Source organism: Strix aluco, chromosome 15, assembly GCF_031877795.1.
Source record: "Strix aluco isolate bStrAlu1 chromosome 15, bStrAlu1.hap1, whole genome shotgun sequence".
Classification (NCBI taxonomy): domain Eukaryota; kingdom Metazoa; phylum Chordata; class Aves; order Strigiformes; family Strigidae; genus Strix; species Strix aluco.
This window is the reverse complement of record NC_133945.1, coordinates 16,474,960-16,491,619: the sequence shown is the minus strand read 5'-3', so window position 1 is coordinate 16,491,619 and position 16,660 is coordinate 16,474,960. Positions and strand designations below refer to the sequence as shown.

Genomic DNA, 16,660 nt, shown 5'->3' with positions numbered 1-16,660 from the left:
TGAAAAAAGTTTGAAACAGAAAGTACTTGGAGCAGAAAGGGGAAGGAAATTTATATCTCCTCACTCTGGTCTTAATTCTTCCTAAGCATCCTTTTATGGTCACTGGACTTTTTGTTTGTTTTTCCAGAGTTTTTCTGGGGTTTGGGATGGACACAGGATACAGGGCTGGATGGGATCCTTAATAAGAACATGGCTATTTGTTCTGTGTTGTGCATACTTTTGTACTTACAGATTTATGGCAAAATGGAAATGTAATTAATGCTATATTGATATACCTTCTTGAACAATTTATTTTAATACTAAGTTCACCTGAATTTACTTCCATGCTTATTTACACTGCTAACATAAAAAACCCTGCATTTTCTGTAGGTGGACTCAAGTTTTGCACATCATCACGACAGGTTGTCATGAGAGCATGTGGTGTCTTACTGAATAACTTGCAAATAAATCAGAACTGCTATCGTTGGGTTGGTTGGTTTTTTGGTTTGGGTTTTTTTTTTCCCTCCTCCAATTCAGCCAGGAAATAAAGAGTATTGACAGATTTGGCCAAGACCACTTCAGAGCTCTATCTTGAAACACACATGCTTTTCAAAAAAAATTTAAAAAAATTTTTAAGTTGGTTTCAGAGAATAAGGGGAAGTGCTAATCTCTGCTGATAAGTGGGCAGTATCTCATGAATTTCTGGGATATTTTAGTACACAGAACAGCTGAGCAAACAACACCACCACCACTAATATACTAATGTCTTCTGTAATATCAAATGTGTTAAATGCAAATTAATTTAGATTTTAGCAATTCCTTCAAAGCATCAGGCAGTCAAAAATTTTGAGGTTCACTTCTTAGTTAACTTAGTTAACTACTAAAATTAGAATAGAATAAATTATGATTCACAATGTTGACTCACTTTTCAAAATAGCATTAAGTTTTCCATTCATAAGCTTACTTGCAAACTTAATTTTCTTATTTCAAGCAATTGCATAGTGGATACCATACCCAGGGCAGATCCAACAAGTGACCGATTTTGATCCAGGACATAGTGCACTTCTTCTTTCAGGTCAACAATGGCAGCAAATTCCTTAAGATGAGTAGATCTTGATGCTCCTAGTCTCTCTGCGTATATCCAAAAAAGATTTGAATCCAGTAGATAAAGATTCAAGGTTTTGTTGGTCCTGCAGCTCAGACCAGTAATGTTAGTGCCAGTAATATGAAGGTCAGGAATAAAACAATTCCTATCCTCAATGTGAGGAATAGAATGTTGGGTGTTACCTTTCTTCCCATGGGAAGAAAATGCTACTTTGGGGGTCTGAAAGATGGTCTTCTCAGAACTGATGAAACTTAAAAAATGCCTGTTTACTGTCCTGCAACATGCAGTGTAATAGCTAAAGGGACTATAGAAACTTAAGAAATTGCTGCATTCTATGGTATTTGATATAACTTGAAAAAAGGTATGTTCCTGGAGGTAGAAAGAGTCCAAAGCTGCTTCTATCTCTAAAAAGTTGCAGTGTGGCACATGGACTTTATTTGGTTTGACACCAAGTGTCTGGTTAATGCAAAGCTCACAGACATTGTGAGTTCTAGATATTGAATGCCACTGCGGAAGCACCACTGTGTTACAGCATGGGTACTTGGTTATAGAAAATGTTTCTGATAATTTCATATGTGCATCTGGTACAGAGGAATCAAAAGCTGGTGAATCAGTGTCTCCTAAGTGTTGAAGATCTGGCTCAGCTGCCTGGCTTTTATTACAGTTGTGGTATTCCAAGGCCACTTTGGTAATCTACAGGGGGGGAAAAAAAAACAAATACAAAAAGCAAGATTAACTGTACGTAGTTCACTCAAACGCAGTTATCTGTTGCAGGTTTAACGACATATGTGCAATTAGAGATGGAATTTCAGAAACATGAAGTTGACTGCTCTTCTCCTTTGTTCTTACAAAAAAATTACAGGAGGCTCTGACTTGATAACAAAGTTAAATTTTCAGATATTTTGGCATGTGAGAATTAAACATACAGAACAACAAAAAGCCACTTCAGATTTTTTTCAGCCCACTACACTGATCTCAAGGTCCTCTTTGCATCACATTTATCACAGTGCAATAACACTACATTTTAAGGTTAAATCCCACTACGTGAAGCGTTAATCAGTACAGGTTCCTGAATTTCCCTTATTTTCCAATACAAGGAGAAAATAAATAAAAGCATTTCCATATGAAAAGGGAATACTTTTCCTGTTACAGGTGGTGCACAAATGTTGTAACAATCACTAACAGCGCTTAAAAAAAAAAAAGCAAGCCTGCCTCTCAGTGCAAACATTCCTGTGCTGCATCACCATTTTGTTTTTCATAACCAAGGGGAAACAAGCAGGGAAAAAGGCACGTGTATGAACCATAGCAGTAATTCTCTTTCTAGGAGATAAATAACAGAACACACAAGAAAGGAAAATGACAGAGGAAGTTTCCCTTCATCCTCATCTATGACATGAAACGTAATCAAAATACAGAACATTCCCACATTGCTTACACAAGAACACTTTGATAGGAATCATTATAATCATCAAAGGGATGTCGAAACGTCACATTTAGGAGGGGTGCTGTGTCACAGGACCATCAGTATTAAGATGTGGTCTATAGCAACAGTTTGTTACAGCCTTCAAGAATTCATTGTGGGATATTTTCATCCCGGAAAGGCTCAATTAAAGACCTGAAAGAAACTTGACCCCTCATACTATAATCTAGCCTGAAGATTTTGACTACCTACACAGAGAAACATGAGAAGAAATCATGAACAGAAAACCAGATTTGTGATAAATCTCATTTCAGTGAGCTATTATCAGAAAAAAATGTTTGCTCTGAGAGCATACAACTTGACAGCCTTGTTCTTTGCGACTGCCTACAGTGAAGTGGTTTCATTGCTTGATGAAACCCACAGGACAGCTTCAATAAGCATCTCTTCCTATGGTAAACAAGTTGCATAATATCTCTGTATCAAACTGAAGCTATACAAGATCAACCGGAATATTTTGTATCTCATTTTACATTTTGATATAAATACTGTTATTTAGCAGAATGAAATCTGAAACGGAACATCTTATGTTGCACTGATTTGATCTAAATAAGTGGTACCTGTTGCTACAATGCTTAATCTGTGACAAGCATCACTGAATTAAGTCTGCCAAAAATAAGACAGGTTAGTACAAGAGTAATCACAGTTCTCTGCTGGTCTTTCCGCAAAGATTTCCCCAACCCTATCTTGTAGCAGTCTAGCTTTTATTGTGTCTATTTCTAGTTTGGCTAAATATTGTATCATAAGTTCTTTTCATTTTTTTCCTCATCGCTTCAGACATGGCAATATTAATTAGGCCTCCTTGTGGAAACCACACATTCCAGGACATAGATGCCGTGTATGTTAAGTCAGCATTCCCACCAAAACTTAGCCCTGCTTTTCATCTTCCACAGATGCTTGTTCCTTGTTCCACACTGGCCTTAGCACTCTGTGATCACCACTGTGTTGTGCAGCTGCGTGATATACTAAATGGGACAATGGGTTCCAGCTGAAAAATAGCCCAGGGGAAAAAAAAATTTCAGTCAAGCTAGTTTCCCTATCTCATTTATTGCACAGCTACACAAACTCCTGTCCTAGGCAGTTCAGAAATGGAAATAATGGCAGAGAAAGAGAAAATTGGAAAGCAACTAAGGAACGCACAGGATATAAAAATCAGATTAGTTCCGAGTAGTTTTTCACTTAGGCTATATTTCAAACTACACTGTCTGGTTTAATAAAAGGTCCATTCTTATGTATGTAACCACCTCTGGAAAGACAGAAGGAGAGGAGAAATAGAATGGGGTGGACAAAACACAAGTCCTGCAATACTCAATACATTCTCACTCATAGGTTTGAGCTGTGTCAGCTGGAACAGAAGACTCATCGCAATCTGCATTTCTCACACAGCACCCACCACAAGGAGGAGTCAAGGAAAAGAGTCAGGTGCTTGTTCTAAACAACTGTTGACATGAGACAAAGGCATGTTGTGTGGGATACAAACCAGCATAAGGGAGTTGTGACAATATGGCTTGAGAAAGTGTTTTTAAACAAAACTGAATACTTGGAACAGTGAAATAAAATAAGGTATGTCATAATTAAGCTCAGAACCCTGACTATAGTTCTCAAGTTCTAGTATTTATGAAGTAAAAAAATAATTTTTTTTACTTACTTCATCTAAAAGAGGATGAATTTCTGCTAAGGGATTGTAAGGTATAAATACGAGAAGTGCTGGTCCTTTCTTCAGCTCATTGTTTAGAAGAAGGCTTTTTCCACCATGTGGTCTCAGCCAGCGTATGAGCATCTCTCGATTTTCTAGAGCCCACTTGCAAATGTTTTCAGCAGTATAGTTCATGATGTCATTTGGATAGATCTTAAAGGGGGGGGAAAAAAATTATTTCTCCTCACTTGGTTTAGTAATGAACGCAGTTCTCAAATATGACATGCTTTGTTATTGTAATGCCTAAAACTCTCTTTCTAAATTTAATGACACTATTCAGTGAGCTTCAGCATTTCATATACCCTTCCCTCTTGGGAAATCTTTCCAACTGCTCACCAGATCACAGTAACACACACAATCTTTCAGGAAAAAAGTATTCTACCAGAGAAGCTCCTCTTTCTTTTACTACATACTTATAATCTTTTCTTACTACTATAGATTTTCTTTCTAAGTGAAAGAGCTCAGTCTCTAAGTTGGTATCATCACATATCTTGATTTACAGCATATTAGAACACTTTTTTCCATTACTCATTCACCATATTCACTCATTTTAAATTAGTCTTTTAAGACCTCAACACCAAGACTGCGTTTAAAACTTATTTCTGAATGCAGGGAAAAGAAATGCATAATAAAAAGCGCTCACAGCTTCTAGGGTCATTTTAATAAGTTAAGGCAAGTTTATCTTAAATCATTTGCACAGACAGAAGTAGTTTTACATGTTTACCAGTAATTTAACCTGAAAAGGCCACATTTTCCCTTGTCTCAAGTGAATAAAATACAGGTTACAATACTTATCTTCACAGTTTCCACTCATGGTAGCAGTGTGGATAGAGAAGGTCTCTATGCCAAATAGCAAATACGAAAGTTAGTATTTTCAGTCTTTGTCTTCCAAAAACAGGCACATGGATTAAGAGATACTATAAATTTTCAATTAAATTAATTTGCATGATTTTTCTGATCAGTGTAATGTCATTCCTTTAAACTGAAATGCAAGTTTTCACTATTCCTGCTATCTCTCCACAAATTCTTTGTCCATATCCTCATTCAAGCAGCCTTCTAATTCTGACCCATTGAAAGAGGTAGAAACTTTAGGAAAAAGTCTTTGTGTAGTCATTTCTGAGATGCTTGGGTTGTTTGGGTTTTGTTCTGACAGAGATGATCAGCTTGGGTCTTAGCTACTGTTTAGAACTGCTGCTGACTGGTAGAATGAAAATGTGTATTACTTTACAAAAATATCATTCTTAAACATCCTGTATCCTAAAGTTCCAAGAAACACTTATTCATGGTCTACTATGACAGAGCTTCAATCTCCATATACTGTCTCAGAGTCACTACGATATAAATACACTACTCACAAGAGACGTGTTGACATGTCTGTGCAAATACACGCTGCCTGAATGCACCAAGGAGATCTCCTCTGCAACATGTTTATCCGTGATCACTCCAAAGCGTATTGTTCCAAGGTAATCTGAAAGGGCAAATTTTCAATTTTTAAATACAACTATACACACCAAATTTCTCTCCTGAAAGCCTTAGAACACCACCTTCAAACAAAAACACAGCAGTTTGCTGTGTAAAAGCACAGAAATCTTACTGAATAGCAACTGCCAATACTGGTGATTAAGTGAGGTAGAAGAAAGATGACCAGAGCTGGCAACAAGAACAAATGTGTTCCTCTTCTGCACCCAAGGTATAGAGAATGTTAACCTGAACCATCCATTTCTTAATATGCTTATTAAATATAGAATCTGGTACCACCTTGCTACGTGTTATAGCATCTCAAAAGTCAAGGTGAGATAGACATATAAGGAAGAGGTATGAACATTGACTGTTTAGATTATGTACATTTACAGTAAATATATATTATTTAAATATGTATTAGAGTATTTCTAAATTTATAAATATTTACACACAAGAATAGAATGCTCCTCATCTTTATGTTGCAAAGAACTATTCTAACATATAAATGGGGAAATTAAAGAACAAAACATAGGAGAACAGGCTCTATATCATATACCAAGTCAGTGGCACTGTAAAAATCAAAATAATGGTATCAATTTCCTTCCTTTGCTGACAGGAAGAAATATCCATAAAATGTGCTAGTCTTAAGTTTAAGAAAGTTCTATCCAGAATTTATGACCCCCCAAAAAAGGTATTAATCATAAAGTCTGCATATTCAAACACAAGATTTTTTGTATTTTAGATTATTAATGCAAAACAACAGAGGCAGAAAGCCCTTCTCATCATGCTACCCTATACCAGCTCTGGAACTCCATCCAGGAAAGAACTTTGTTGAATTCAGTTACTAAGTATTGACAAAGTCAAGTTCATCCTAATGCCTCTGAACCTGACATTTGAGACGTTACACAAGACAAACATTCTTGGATTCAATTTAAGTAAGTGCTAGTCTGATTATGGCTCTATAAGGGTTGCAGCTACACATTTAGGTTTTTGAGGAAACTATCTTAATGTGTCTTTGAATAGCAGCCTGTCATATACTTTATTGCATGATGACTGATCACATAGTAAGCCTTTAATGTAAGCAATCCTTGCACTGTAATAAAAGACAGTCTCATATCTTGATCAATATCAAGAAACGCTCAAAGGGGATTAATTCCCAAGCTACAAAATGTTGCAAAACACCACTGAAGCCCATATACATAACTCATTCACAGATGCCTTAAATTATGAAAATGAAGCTTTTACCTTTCTTTAATGAATGTAATGCTGACGTGAAGAATGTTAAATAACCAGGTGGTTGAGGTGAAGCATTGAACTCAAAATATCCTAGAACTCCAGGCTGAAATAGTAAGAATTAGAATTAGTTAAGCTATTTTCAAGTATAAATAGATGGGGCACAGCAATTATTTGCCTACAGTAAAACACAACAGATTTTAAAAAAACAACGTTTACTGAAGAACAGTCACTCTATGCTGCAAGAAAAATTTTAGTATTAAAAGACTGAATGGTAATCAGTCCTAAAGTTGTCATTCAGAGCTATGTATGAGACACAGTTTTTATGACTATAGATGCATAAGTTTCAAACTGTGTATTTCCCCTGTTAGCTATTAAAGCTCACTAAAAACAATATTTGCTTTGCAACTATTTTATGAGTCAGTTCCATCAACATAAGAACTATAAACATCATAAAGACTTCCTTTAGAATTAGAATATCAAATGTGATTTTTCAGAGTATAAACAACTTAAACAGTAACACTTTTTTGCTATGTTGCACAAAATTAGCAAATACATATGAATTCACGCATTTTGTGCGTGAATACTTGAACTGCTAAGACAACTTATCTCCCATCATTAAGCTACCAGTCATTGTAAATTGTTGCAGTATATCCTGCAAGAGTCAGTGAGAGACCAGCTGCACAAAAATAATGAAAGAGCCCCATATCCCACCTGCATATCCATAAAGTTCTTCAAACTGCCAAACAGACAATTCAAAATTTAGACACATCCCTAAATAGGCCTATTGACTTTGCCAGGTATGAAGCCTGAATGGTTTCATATTAAATTCAGGAAGAGAATCTGGGAGAAGCTGACATGGAATGGAGAGGTGCATAGTCTTTAGACTTCTCTTGTTCCAAACTTTCAATTAAGTTTTTGTTTTAAATTTTGCAAGATATAATCCATTAAAAATTATTATTAATTATGTTTAATGCATCACTCAAATTGGCTTAATAAACTTTAAGGACAGAATACGTGATGGAATTTCGTTATTTTGTGTTATTTGTTTCCCAGTTCCACTAGTGCATACAGAAAGAGCATTTGATATACAAAGCAAGAGCACTCTAGGGATTGCTGTGGAACAAAACATTCCAGACTCACTGATCACTCATTTGTGTGGCAAATATATTCCCACAGAAGTATTTTCATTTGGTATTTCAGAGGCTGCTTTATTTTGTTGAGTTTTACTCAACATGTTTAATTTATTTTTAAAACATGAACATATATTTTACCTGTTACTATCATCAGTGATATGAATTCAGTTATTCATACCAGCCACAGAATTGAGCTAATTCAGTATGAATTAGCGATCTCAGGATGTTCACCAATAACAACATTGGCCATTCCAAATAATGACCTGCTCTTTTTAGGCAGGAATTATCTTTCACGAATGAATGCTAAACACAAGACCCTTGTTCATAAAGATTCCTTATGAGGTACCCCAAGAAAATTATCAATAATCAAAATGAGAGACAAGAAATTATTAAATTTCTGCAGTAACAATTGCCAAGAAGGAAATAAAAATATAAACAAAATAGCAGTGAAAAACAACAGCAAAATAATAGCACTCATTCTTCTTTTTAAACAGTAAGTTAGTAATTAGTGTTCATCTTTTTCTCCTAGTAGCAAATTAAGACAGTAAAAAGAAACAATCCATTATAAAAAACTTTTAAAGCATTCAAGTGAACCAAAACAAGGGGACAGATAAGATAACCAAATCTTTAGTTTCCCATTTCCTAGGACTTTTTTTTGAATACCATTACTGTACCAAGTGAACTTACGGCACCAAATAGTGAATGAAGGAAGTGTCAAAAGTGAAAGTAAAATGTGACAAGAAGCCAAAAGTCAAATCTAGAAATGTTTATAAAGTTATTCAAAAAAGTGATGTTCTGATTCTGACTGCCAGTCCTGTTGTACACTAATAACAGCTCAAGACTTCCCGATTGTGAAGAATACGATGTTTCTATGAGACATTTATGGAAAGTGCCTTTTCAACATGAAAAAATTGTAGTTGGAGAATATATACTAATGCTCTATGTCTAATCAGTAATCTGGTTAATTAATGTCCTTTTAATGATCATCCCAGAATAGTTAAAATTTCCTCCCTGTTACAGGCTGCAATTATAAATACGAGCAAAATGTCTAACATCCTATATTTCAAGTACCACACACATTTCCCTGTTCTTCTGTCAGAACAAAGAGAATCACTTGCCAATACCAACTACTTTGTTCATTTTAACAAAACTGAACACTTGCAGGTGCTAGCAACTAACAAGGAATCTTCCTCCATGCAAGCGAGATTCAAGTCTTACAGAAGAGATAGTGTAAATAAGAGGTTCCCAGTTTTGAATACAAGTATGCAAAGAGAAGCTTGATGGCAGCAGCTCCCACTTCCTTTCAGGGAAGAACATCCAAAACTGGTGTAGAAACAGCTACCTGCATACAGTTTATGCGGGCATCTACACACAAGCTGTTATTGATGATCAGCTGGTTCCAGGCAACAACCTCTGTGGAGTTATGGTTAACTACCTTCAGGCAGGCAGTTAGGAACAATCAGTTGAACAGGATATGACTTGCTGCTATATAAAGTTGGAGGATAGAGTATTGGAATGTGACGTAGGGATAGTTTAAAGATACCGCACTGAGAGTGTTGGCATTGCCAGAGTGGAGCTTACTGGAGCTTTTCGTTCCACAAAACAATCTTCAGCACCCGTCTCGAACCCAGTGTCTGTAGAAAAGGTTTTAGAACAAATCTGAAGATGTCAGTAGTGAAGAGTCCTTAGTACCATCTCCTAATGAAACTCATATATGGAAATACAAAGTCATTAATTGTAGTGTAGCCTATTTCTTGCTTAGTCTCTACACCAGAGGAATGGGAAGTGATGTGTGATGCCAATTAAATCAAATAACAGACTTGACAAGAATATCAACAATTACAGAACAGCAAGTTCATAGACACTTTAAGAATTAACAGAGATCTTCAGGTGAGTAATTATTATTGGAGAACAGCCAGCATGGTTTTATTACTGAACCGTGCCTCAAGTCTACTGCAATTCTTTGAAAGATTGAGCAAGCATGAACATAGAAGTTACTGGTTTTCCACAGTCAAAGCCAGCCAGTCAGGATGTGTACTGATGCTCATACAGTTCAACGTTTCTAGAAACGCTTTAGAAAAGGGAGAGAAGGGTAAGGAATAAAATTTGCAAAGGTTATGGGAATCATCAAAACTACAGCTGACTCAGAAGAGTTGCAGAAAGACAGTATTAAATGACTGTGATGAAAGAGCTCTGAAATTCAAAGGCCAATAAATGCGAAGCAACAGAGAACAGAAAAAAACCTCACAGCTACTGATTAGCTTTTACAATTAGATAACTGCTTTTACTACTCAAGTAAGTTATTTCTATCCCAATTTGCATTTGTTTATTTTTACATTGTATAGAGGTAAGGGAGATGATTTTTTTTTTTTTTCAGAATCTCAAGACTTATGCAGGCAGGCAATTCCTGCCTCGTTTTATCTGTGAACACAGGAAAGACAACAGCAAGAGGAAAGAAATGTATTATCTCCGGGGAACAGAAGAACCAATTACGGCATACCACTAATTCTACACTGTAGAAATGCAAAGAAGCAACTGTTGACTGATATTAGATTAAATTTACAAGTAAAAGCCTGTTCATTTTCTAACAATGTTAAAAACATCATGTATCCAGAACTGAAAGTAAATTCACACATCATCATTTAACATAGGCACCACAGTACCCCACACAAGAGCAAGCTATTAAGTCAAATCCACTTCTGGGTCAGACCCTACACAGCTGGTTAATGTTTAAGAAGCATTTCTACACAAAAAGAACAAAGAAGAAAGCTGACACCGTGTTAAGACACCATGCCAGCTACCTCCCAGAGAGACTAACTCCTCCCCCACCTCTCCCAAAGCCAGAAAATTATGAGCTCCCTGGGCACATTTGATTTTCATAAGTGAATGAAGCTTTCTGTCTAACTACAGAAGCTGCATGTTTTCCTCCTCTGTGTCTCAAAAGGATGAGGCCATTTCTAACAGCTGGGTGAGTCAGATCAGGAATGAGACACGCCAGTTTGGATTAAAATGAAACTGTTACATCTCTGCAGTTCAGAAAACAAAAGAAGTCTGATTATAGGTACTTACAGGTACTTGGAGTTATGGTAGGAACTCCGTACCCTTCTCCTAATGTAATTTAGGTCTTCCTATACAATCCATGATTTTAACTGCTTTCCACATGGGATTTTTTTCCTTGTTCTCAAAAAACTAAATAGTTTTGCACTAGTATCATTCCACAATCACAAAAAACCCCTTAAATAGTATCAGAAAATGCAGAATCTTAACGTTCGAGTCTACAACTGAAATTTTCACGGTGTTTGAGCGCCCTCTTGTGAGAGCAATGCAGCACCTCACGATATTCATAATTTGGTTGAGAAATGGACAATACCGTAGCACCACTTGCTCTTACAATTAGTTGGATTCTGCTCATCGGTATTTCTTAGAAATAAAAACATGCTAACTAACATTTGAATACAAGATGAAATAATGCTATGTTTCAGTATCTCTTGGTGTGGTTCAACTTCGGAAAAAATGCTTATCTTGTTGCCTTTACATGCTAACGTGTTTAATGGATTTCAGTATTCAATTGAGTGTGGGTAAAGCTCCTGGTGTTCTTTGCTAGATGCTTTTTCTGTCAAAACTGGGTACTGGAATTTGAACACAAGATTAAAGCACCAAAAGCTTCACAGATTAGATGGAAAAGGACATCTACAGGCTTGAAGTCCTGGCTATCAGTAAACTGACAGGCAACAACAAAATGTCCTTGAAAAGAAGTGTGCAGTAGCTCTTTTAAGTGTGAGGACACATGTTGAGCAGAACTTCAGCTCAACATTATGCCCTGCAAATGAATCAGTCATCTACCAATAACTTACCAACCCATTGCATATTCCAGATTATACTACCAGTGCTACCCTTGGACAGAGAAACAAAACAATGAGGACTGAAAGTGAGCAACAGGCAACTGTGCTGTGACCTACTGCCTCCTTAATATGGGAATCCTTAATACAAAAGTAGAATGAAACACCCAGGGAACAGAATGGGCACTGTCTAAGTGCAGTCTGGGGATCAGCTATGAAAAGGTTCTTTTCAACTGAAATTTTCAAGTCAAAAGTAAATACCCCTAACATAAGTTTGCAGAACCCATTCCTTAGCAGAACACAGGACTGAAAACTAGATACTGATGATGAAAAATCTTTCAGAAAATATTCTGAGCTTCAAATTAATTAGCTTTACAATGAAGAAATCACAAAAATCTGATCAAGCATCAGACAGCGGTCAAAATGCCCAATGATCTATCCCTTACAATCTTCTCTCCTTTCCCTTCTGCTAAAAATTAACATTTTTTTATATATAAAAGATCAAAAATCAAAGGAAGACACTAGCCAAGGTTCCCAAAACAGCAATTAGTTTGTGCCATATATGCACTTCCTGTAACCTACTCTACTCCTCAAACCTTCTTAAAAGACAGGAGTCACGTCCTGGATTGTATCTTCTATAAAAAGTATGAAGTGCCTTGACCTGCATGAAAAACATCAGAAAACGTTCACATTTCTAACTGTTTAAAATGATGAAACAACATGTTTATTTCTGGTTTATAACTAACTTTTCCTTTGTGCCTATGTTTCCCTCTCCATCCATCTTCATATACGATTCTCTATTTCTTAGGTCTTTTCTTTATCCCATCACTTGGCATTTGCTTTTCCTGTTGCAGTCACCTGCACTTCAACTAGCTGGTGCCCTGCTCCCTGAATGGATCTTACTGCATGAGTTGGCTGTTATTTTTGTATCCCCTTCTCCCCCTTGCTTAACTTTACAGAGGCAAGACACTGAGCACTTAGTGTCACAGTCTGGGAAATAACCTCAGCCTTAGATGACTGTGGGGCAGCATGACAGATCAGACTCTACTCTTGGGCCATTTCAGAAAAAAAAAAACAACGAATGCTGAACATAAACAGAGACTGGACATTTGGAGCCACAGATTCTGAAGCACCGGAAGGGGGAAAGTTTGAACATAGAAATAAAAATATCTGTTCAATTACTAAGCAGTATTTAAAAAAAATATTTTCTGGTTCCCCCATAAATTTTCTTTTATCTTAGTCTTCTTCCAATGGAATTTACTCCTACTGTAAAGCAAAGTTAAGCTTAATGACACTATACTTACTAATTACCTTTTGCAGACTACCAAGAAGTAATTCATGTAACACAGACCAAAACCCAAGCATGCCTGTTTTCAAATCTCTATAGAAGGTAAAAAAATAACAGAGTTTTAGAACGGCAAAACCGAAGCAGTGAAAGGACAATTGCTTGTGATCACAGAAAGTATCAGCAGCACAGACAGACACACAGCCCACTACTCCTGACTCAGTGCCCACTTAAAACACTGGAAAACTAAACCCATGAATAGCTCCTGAGGGATCAACTGAAGTGTGAACAGCACAGCACCTACCTATGGTAACTACCAGTGTGCATCCCCTTACACTACGGCAGCTTTCATTTAACAGCACGGGTCCTGCTCCATCCTGCAGCAGAACCAGTCATTAGAACATGTGCTAATTCAAAGAGGAACTCTGCTTCACTCTGAGAGACTGCAAAGCCCCTCGCATGTTTTGGCCACTACTACAGCATCAATTTGTCAATCAGGTTTCCCATTCTGCTCTAACAGCTTGGTGTTTAGCAAGATTATGGTATTCTCCATTGTGCACTACAGAAATGAACAGTTATAAAGGGATTATAAATGGTTCTGTTGTAAGTGCATTTTGTCTAATTGGAAGTTATTAATCCACTACTATTGCTACCAATCTTGGCACCTCCGAACACAACAGACCAAAAATTAATAAAACACAATGTACCAGTGGATTAAAATCATGAAGTTACATCATACAAAGCAGTTAGGAGCCGTTATTTCAACTGATTTCACATTTGTTTTTACTTAACAGACTTATCTTATTAGAAAGGTTTAATATTCCTTTAAAAATTAAAGCAACAAATATGTATTTCTCAAATGCTTTCCCAACTTAGAGTGCAAGATTTTTGCAAAAAGATTTCTCCCTTCTTTCTTGTTCATATGTAACCTTTTGATGAGGTAACAACTTTGACTGCTGTCTCTACATACTAAAGTACTGTAAATTAAAGCATCACTAAATCATAAGAGTCACTATACAGGGAACCAACATTATGAATTTGTCGTATCATATTTTTATGATTTTAACAAATTTACAGGGCACTGATTTCAGGATCCTGGAAATAAACTAGTATTTTGGAGCAGATCAAATTTAATCGTGAAACAAGTCAAACTCTTTCTGAACCACAGTGGTAAAGCTAGAGAAGAGAGACAAGTACCTCATAATTTGAGAGGAAATCTAGTAATTTTGATCGAGACGAGATGTAGAGTAGTGGTGTCATCACCCGTCGAACAAACTTTTCAATATAAACAGCACTCATAGGGCCTTTGTATTCAATTGGTCCAAAACTAGTACCAAAAAAAATAATAAAACATTAAGACTTAAATTAACAATAGAGAGAGTCCCTCCTGGGGGTGGCAGAGATAGGAGTTACATAGACAGCATGCTCAGCCTCTAGGGAATTGCTCTCTGCCTTAATTACCAGTGGCTTCTGTAACTGATAGAGGAGTTGTGTTACCAGACTTGAAGTACAGCACAGAAACTGCAGTGACTCTAATGCAGTGTCTATGAGCAGGTGCAGTGTGTTGGTGGGGACAAAGGGATGGAGACCACCTCTGAGTCCCGTTAAAGAAGTTGGTAAAATGCAGGTATGAATTATATGATCACATACATATCTTCCTGCTTTGTCCGAAGTAAATACGTGACTTAAAAATACAGATCTGAAAACTGTCACTATTTTCAGTAGCTTTTTAAAAATCTTTAGAAAGTTCAAACAGTATCAATCTGAAAAGGTGCAATATTTTTACATAGGCTTCTACAAGTAGCACTCAGTAAAGCAGGGACAACAGATTCAGCGAGTCTACAGTTTCTCCCCCAGCCATCTGATAAAACAGCCCACACCACAGTAGGTAGTGCTAAAACACAAGGTGGGCTGGGCCTTGTGGCTACGATTTCCAGAGCTTCTCCTTCATCCCCTTGAAATCCTGCATCTGATTTATTATTATTAGGTTGGACAAAGCATCACAGTCCAAAATGAAATCAAACACAAAAAGCATGAGTAATTAGTCCATTCCCACTGAAGAATTTAACGTGATGCATTTTTTAATATAGTTTATACATACAGACACTCACTGAGATACTTATATTCAGATGCTTTGAAATGATTTTCTAGAGCCCACTAGACTATTCTACATCCTACACTGGTTCATTACAAGCCTCTGCCTTAACAGCAACACGCACTGCTTCAACATGTCACATGCCCAGTACACAACATTTGAGGTTTAGTATCTCAGGCATGAGGGGTGCATTGCCCTTCGGGGTTTTTATGACATATCAGTATGAACGTACTTCTCATCTTGTTGAACTCTATTTAGGGTTACCGACAATACCTAAGTGTACCCATCTATTGTGTTCTAATTTCAAGATTAAGTAAATTTAAGTCAATATACATACAAGTGGGATTGTTGGGGTTTTTTATTACAGTTTGAATTACGTCAGTACCATATGTGTCTTTCCCAAGTTCAGCTGACAAAGATCAGGATTTTTCCTCCTCAATACATAAATCCCCCCAAAAAACAAAATCAGCCTCTGTAATGAGAGAGAGCTGCAGTTCAAGACTAGAGTACACAAGTAAAATGCAAGTGATAAACTACACAACATCCAGCTCCATTGTACCTAGCATTAGAAAACTTCCTTACCTTCTGCTCCACACACAGAGGAAAAAAAAACAAGAAGAAAGGATAATACATACAAATAGTAAAAAATAGAACTGAGATTATATAAAATTTTATACAATGATATCTTAACATTTGGAGCATAAAAATGTGAGTGTAAAGTTCCAATTTAGAAGAAGGTCTTCAGTACCTAGTGTCACTTCAGTATGCACTTAAATTCCACTAACTTCAACAGCCCTTAAATACATACTTCATTGCTGTCACAAATTCGGGCCAGTTGATATAATCCATCTACAGAGCAAGCAGACAACTGAAATTAATATATAAATCTGAATTCTTTACTTTTCATTGGAGGCAGAACTTCCAGGAGATGCACAGGCAAAAGAAAATTTCCTTAAGGATGAAGAACTGTGCAGCATGTCATGTAACTGACATTTACAGCCCTTCTTGACATCTAAGTAGCATACAGGATGAGCTTCACCCAGAATCTCCTCCTCTACAACTACGTGCTATAGCCATAAATATAACATTTTCAAAATGGACATTTCATACAGTATCTCTGTTCCCAAAACAACAATAAAAAAATCCAGACTGTATGTATGAAATCTTACCTCCGATGGTATAAGTGTATCACAGGAAAATAAAAAAAATGCTTCTGCTTCCTGCATTTCCCCTGGTTCCACCAGCAATTTACAGCCACAAACAGCACCTGCAAAGCAGGTAAAAATTCACAGCCAACAGAGTACCTTACCGTAACCTTCTTTATCTAACATATATTTTTTCCATTCCATTCCAT

General features: G+C 36.6%; 1 protein-coding gene across 5 annotated transcripts in view; it reads right to left on the bottom strand.

Moving 5' to 3' along the window:
- Nucleotides 1–16,660, bottom strand: part of TXNDC11 (thioredoxin domain containing 11) — a 29,185-nt gene that overhangs the window by 7,074 nt on the left and 5,451 nt on the right. For 2 of the 5 annotated variants that reach the window (XM_074840867.1, XM_074840868.1), the window contains 6 exons: nt 16,476–16,573; nt 14,409–14,538; nt 6,964–7,057; nt 5,613–5,725; nt 4,210–4,410; nt 994–1,777 (listed from right to left, as the gene is read on the bottom strand). In XM_074840867.1, coding sequence (XP_074696968.1) covers nt 994–1,777; nt 4,210–4,410; nt 5,613–5,725; nt 6,964–7,057; nt 14,409–14,538; nt 16,476–16,573 — 1,420 coding nt within the window. Of the gene's footprint in view, nt 1–993; nt 1,778–4,209; nt 4,411–5,612; nt 5,726–6,963; nt 7,058–13,237; nt 13,308–14,408; nt 14,539–16,475; nt 16,574–16,660 lie in introns of those variants that run through there. The other 3 variants (XM_074840870.1, XM_074840871.1, XM_074840869.1) reach the window with 3 other exon arrangements.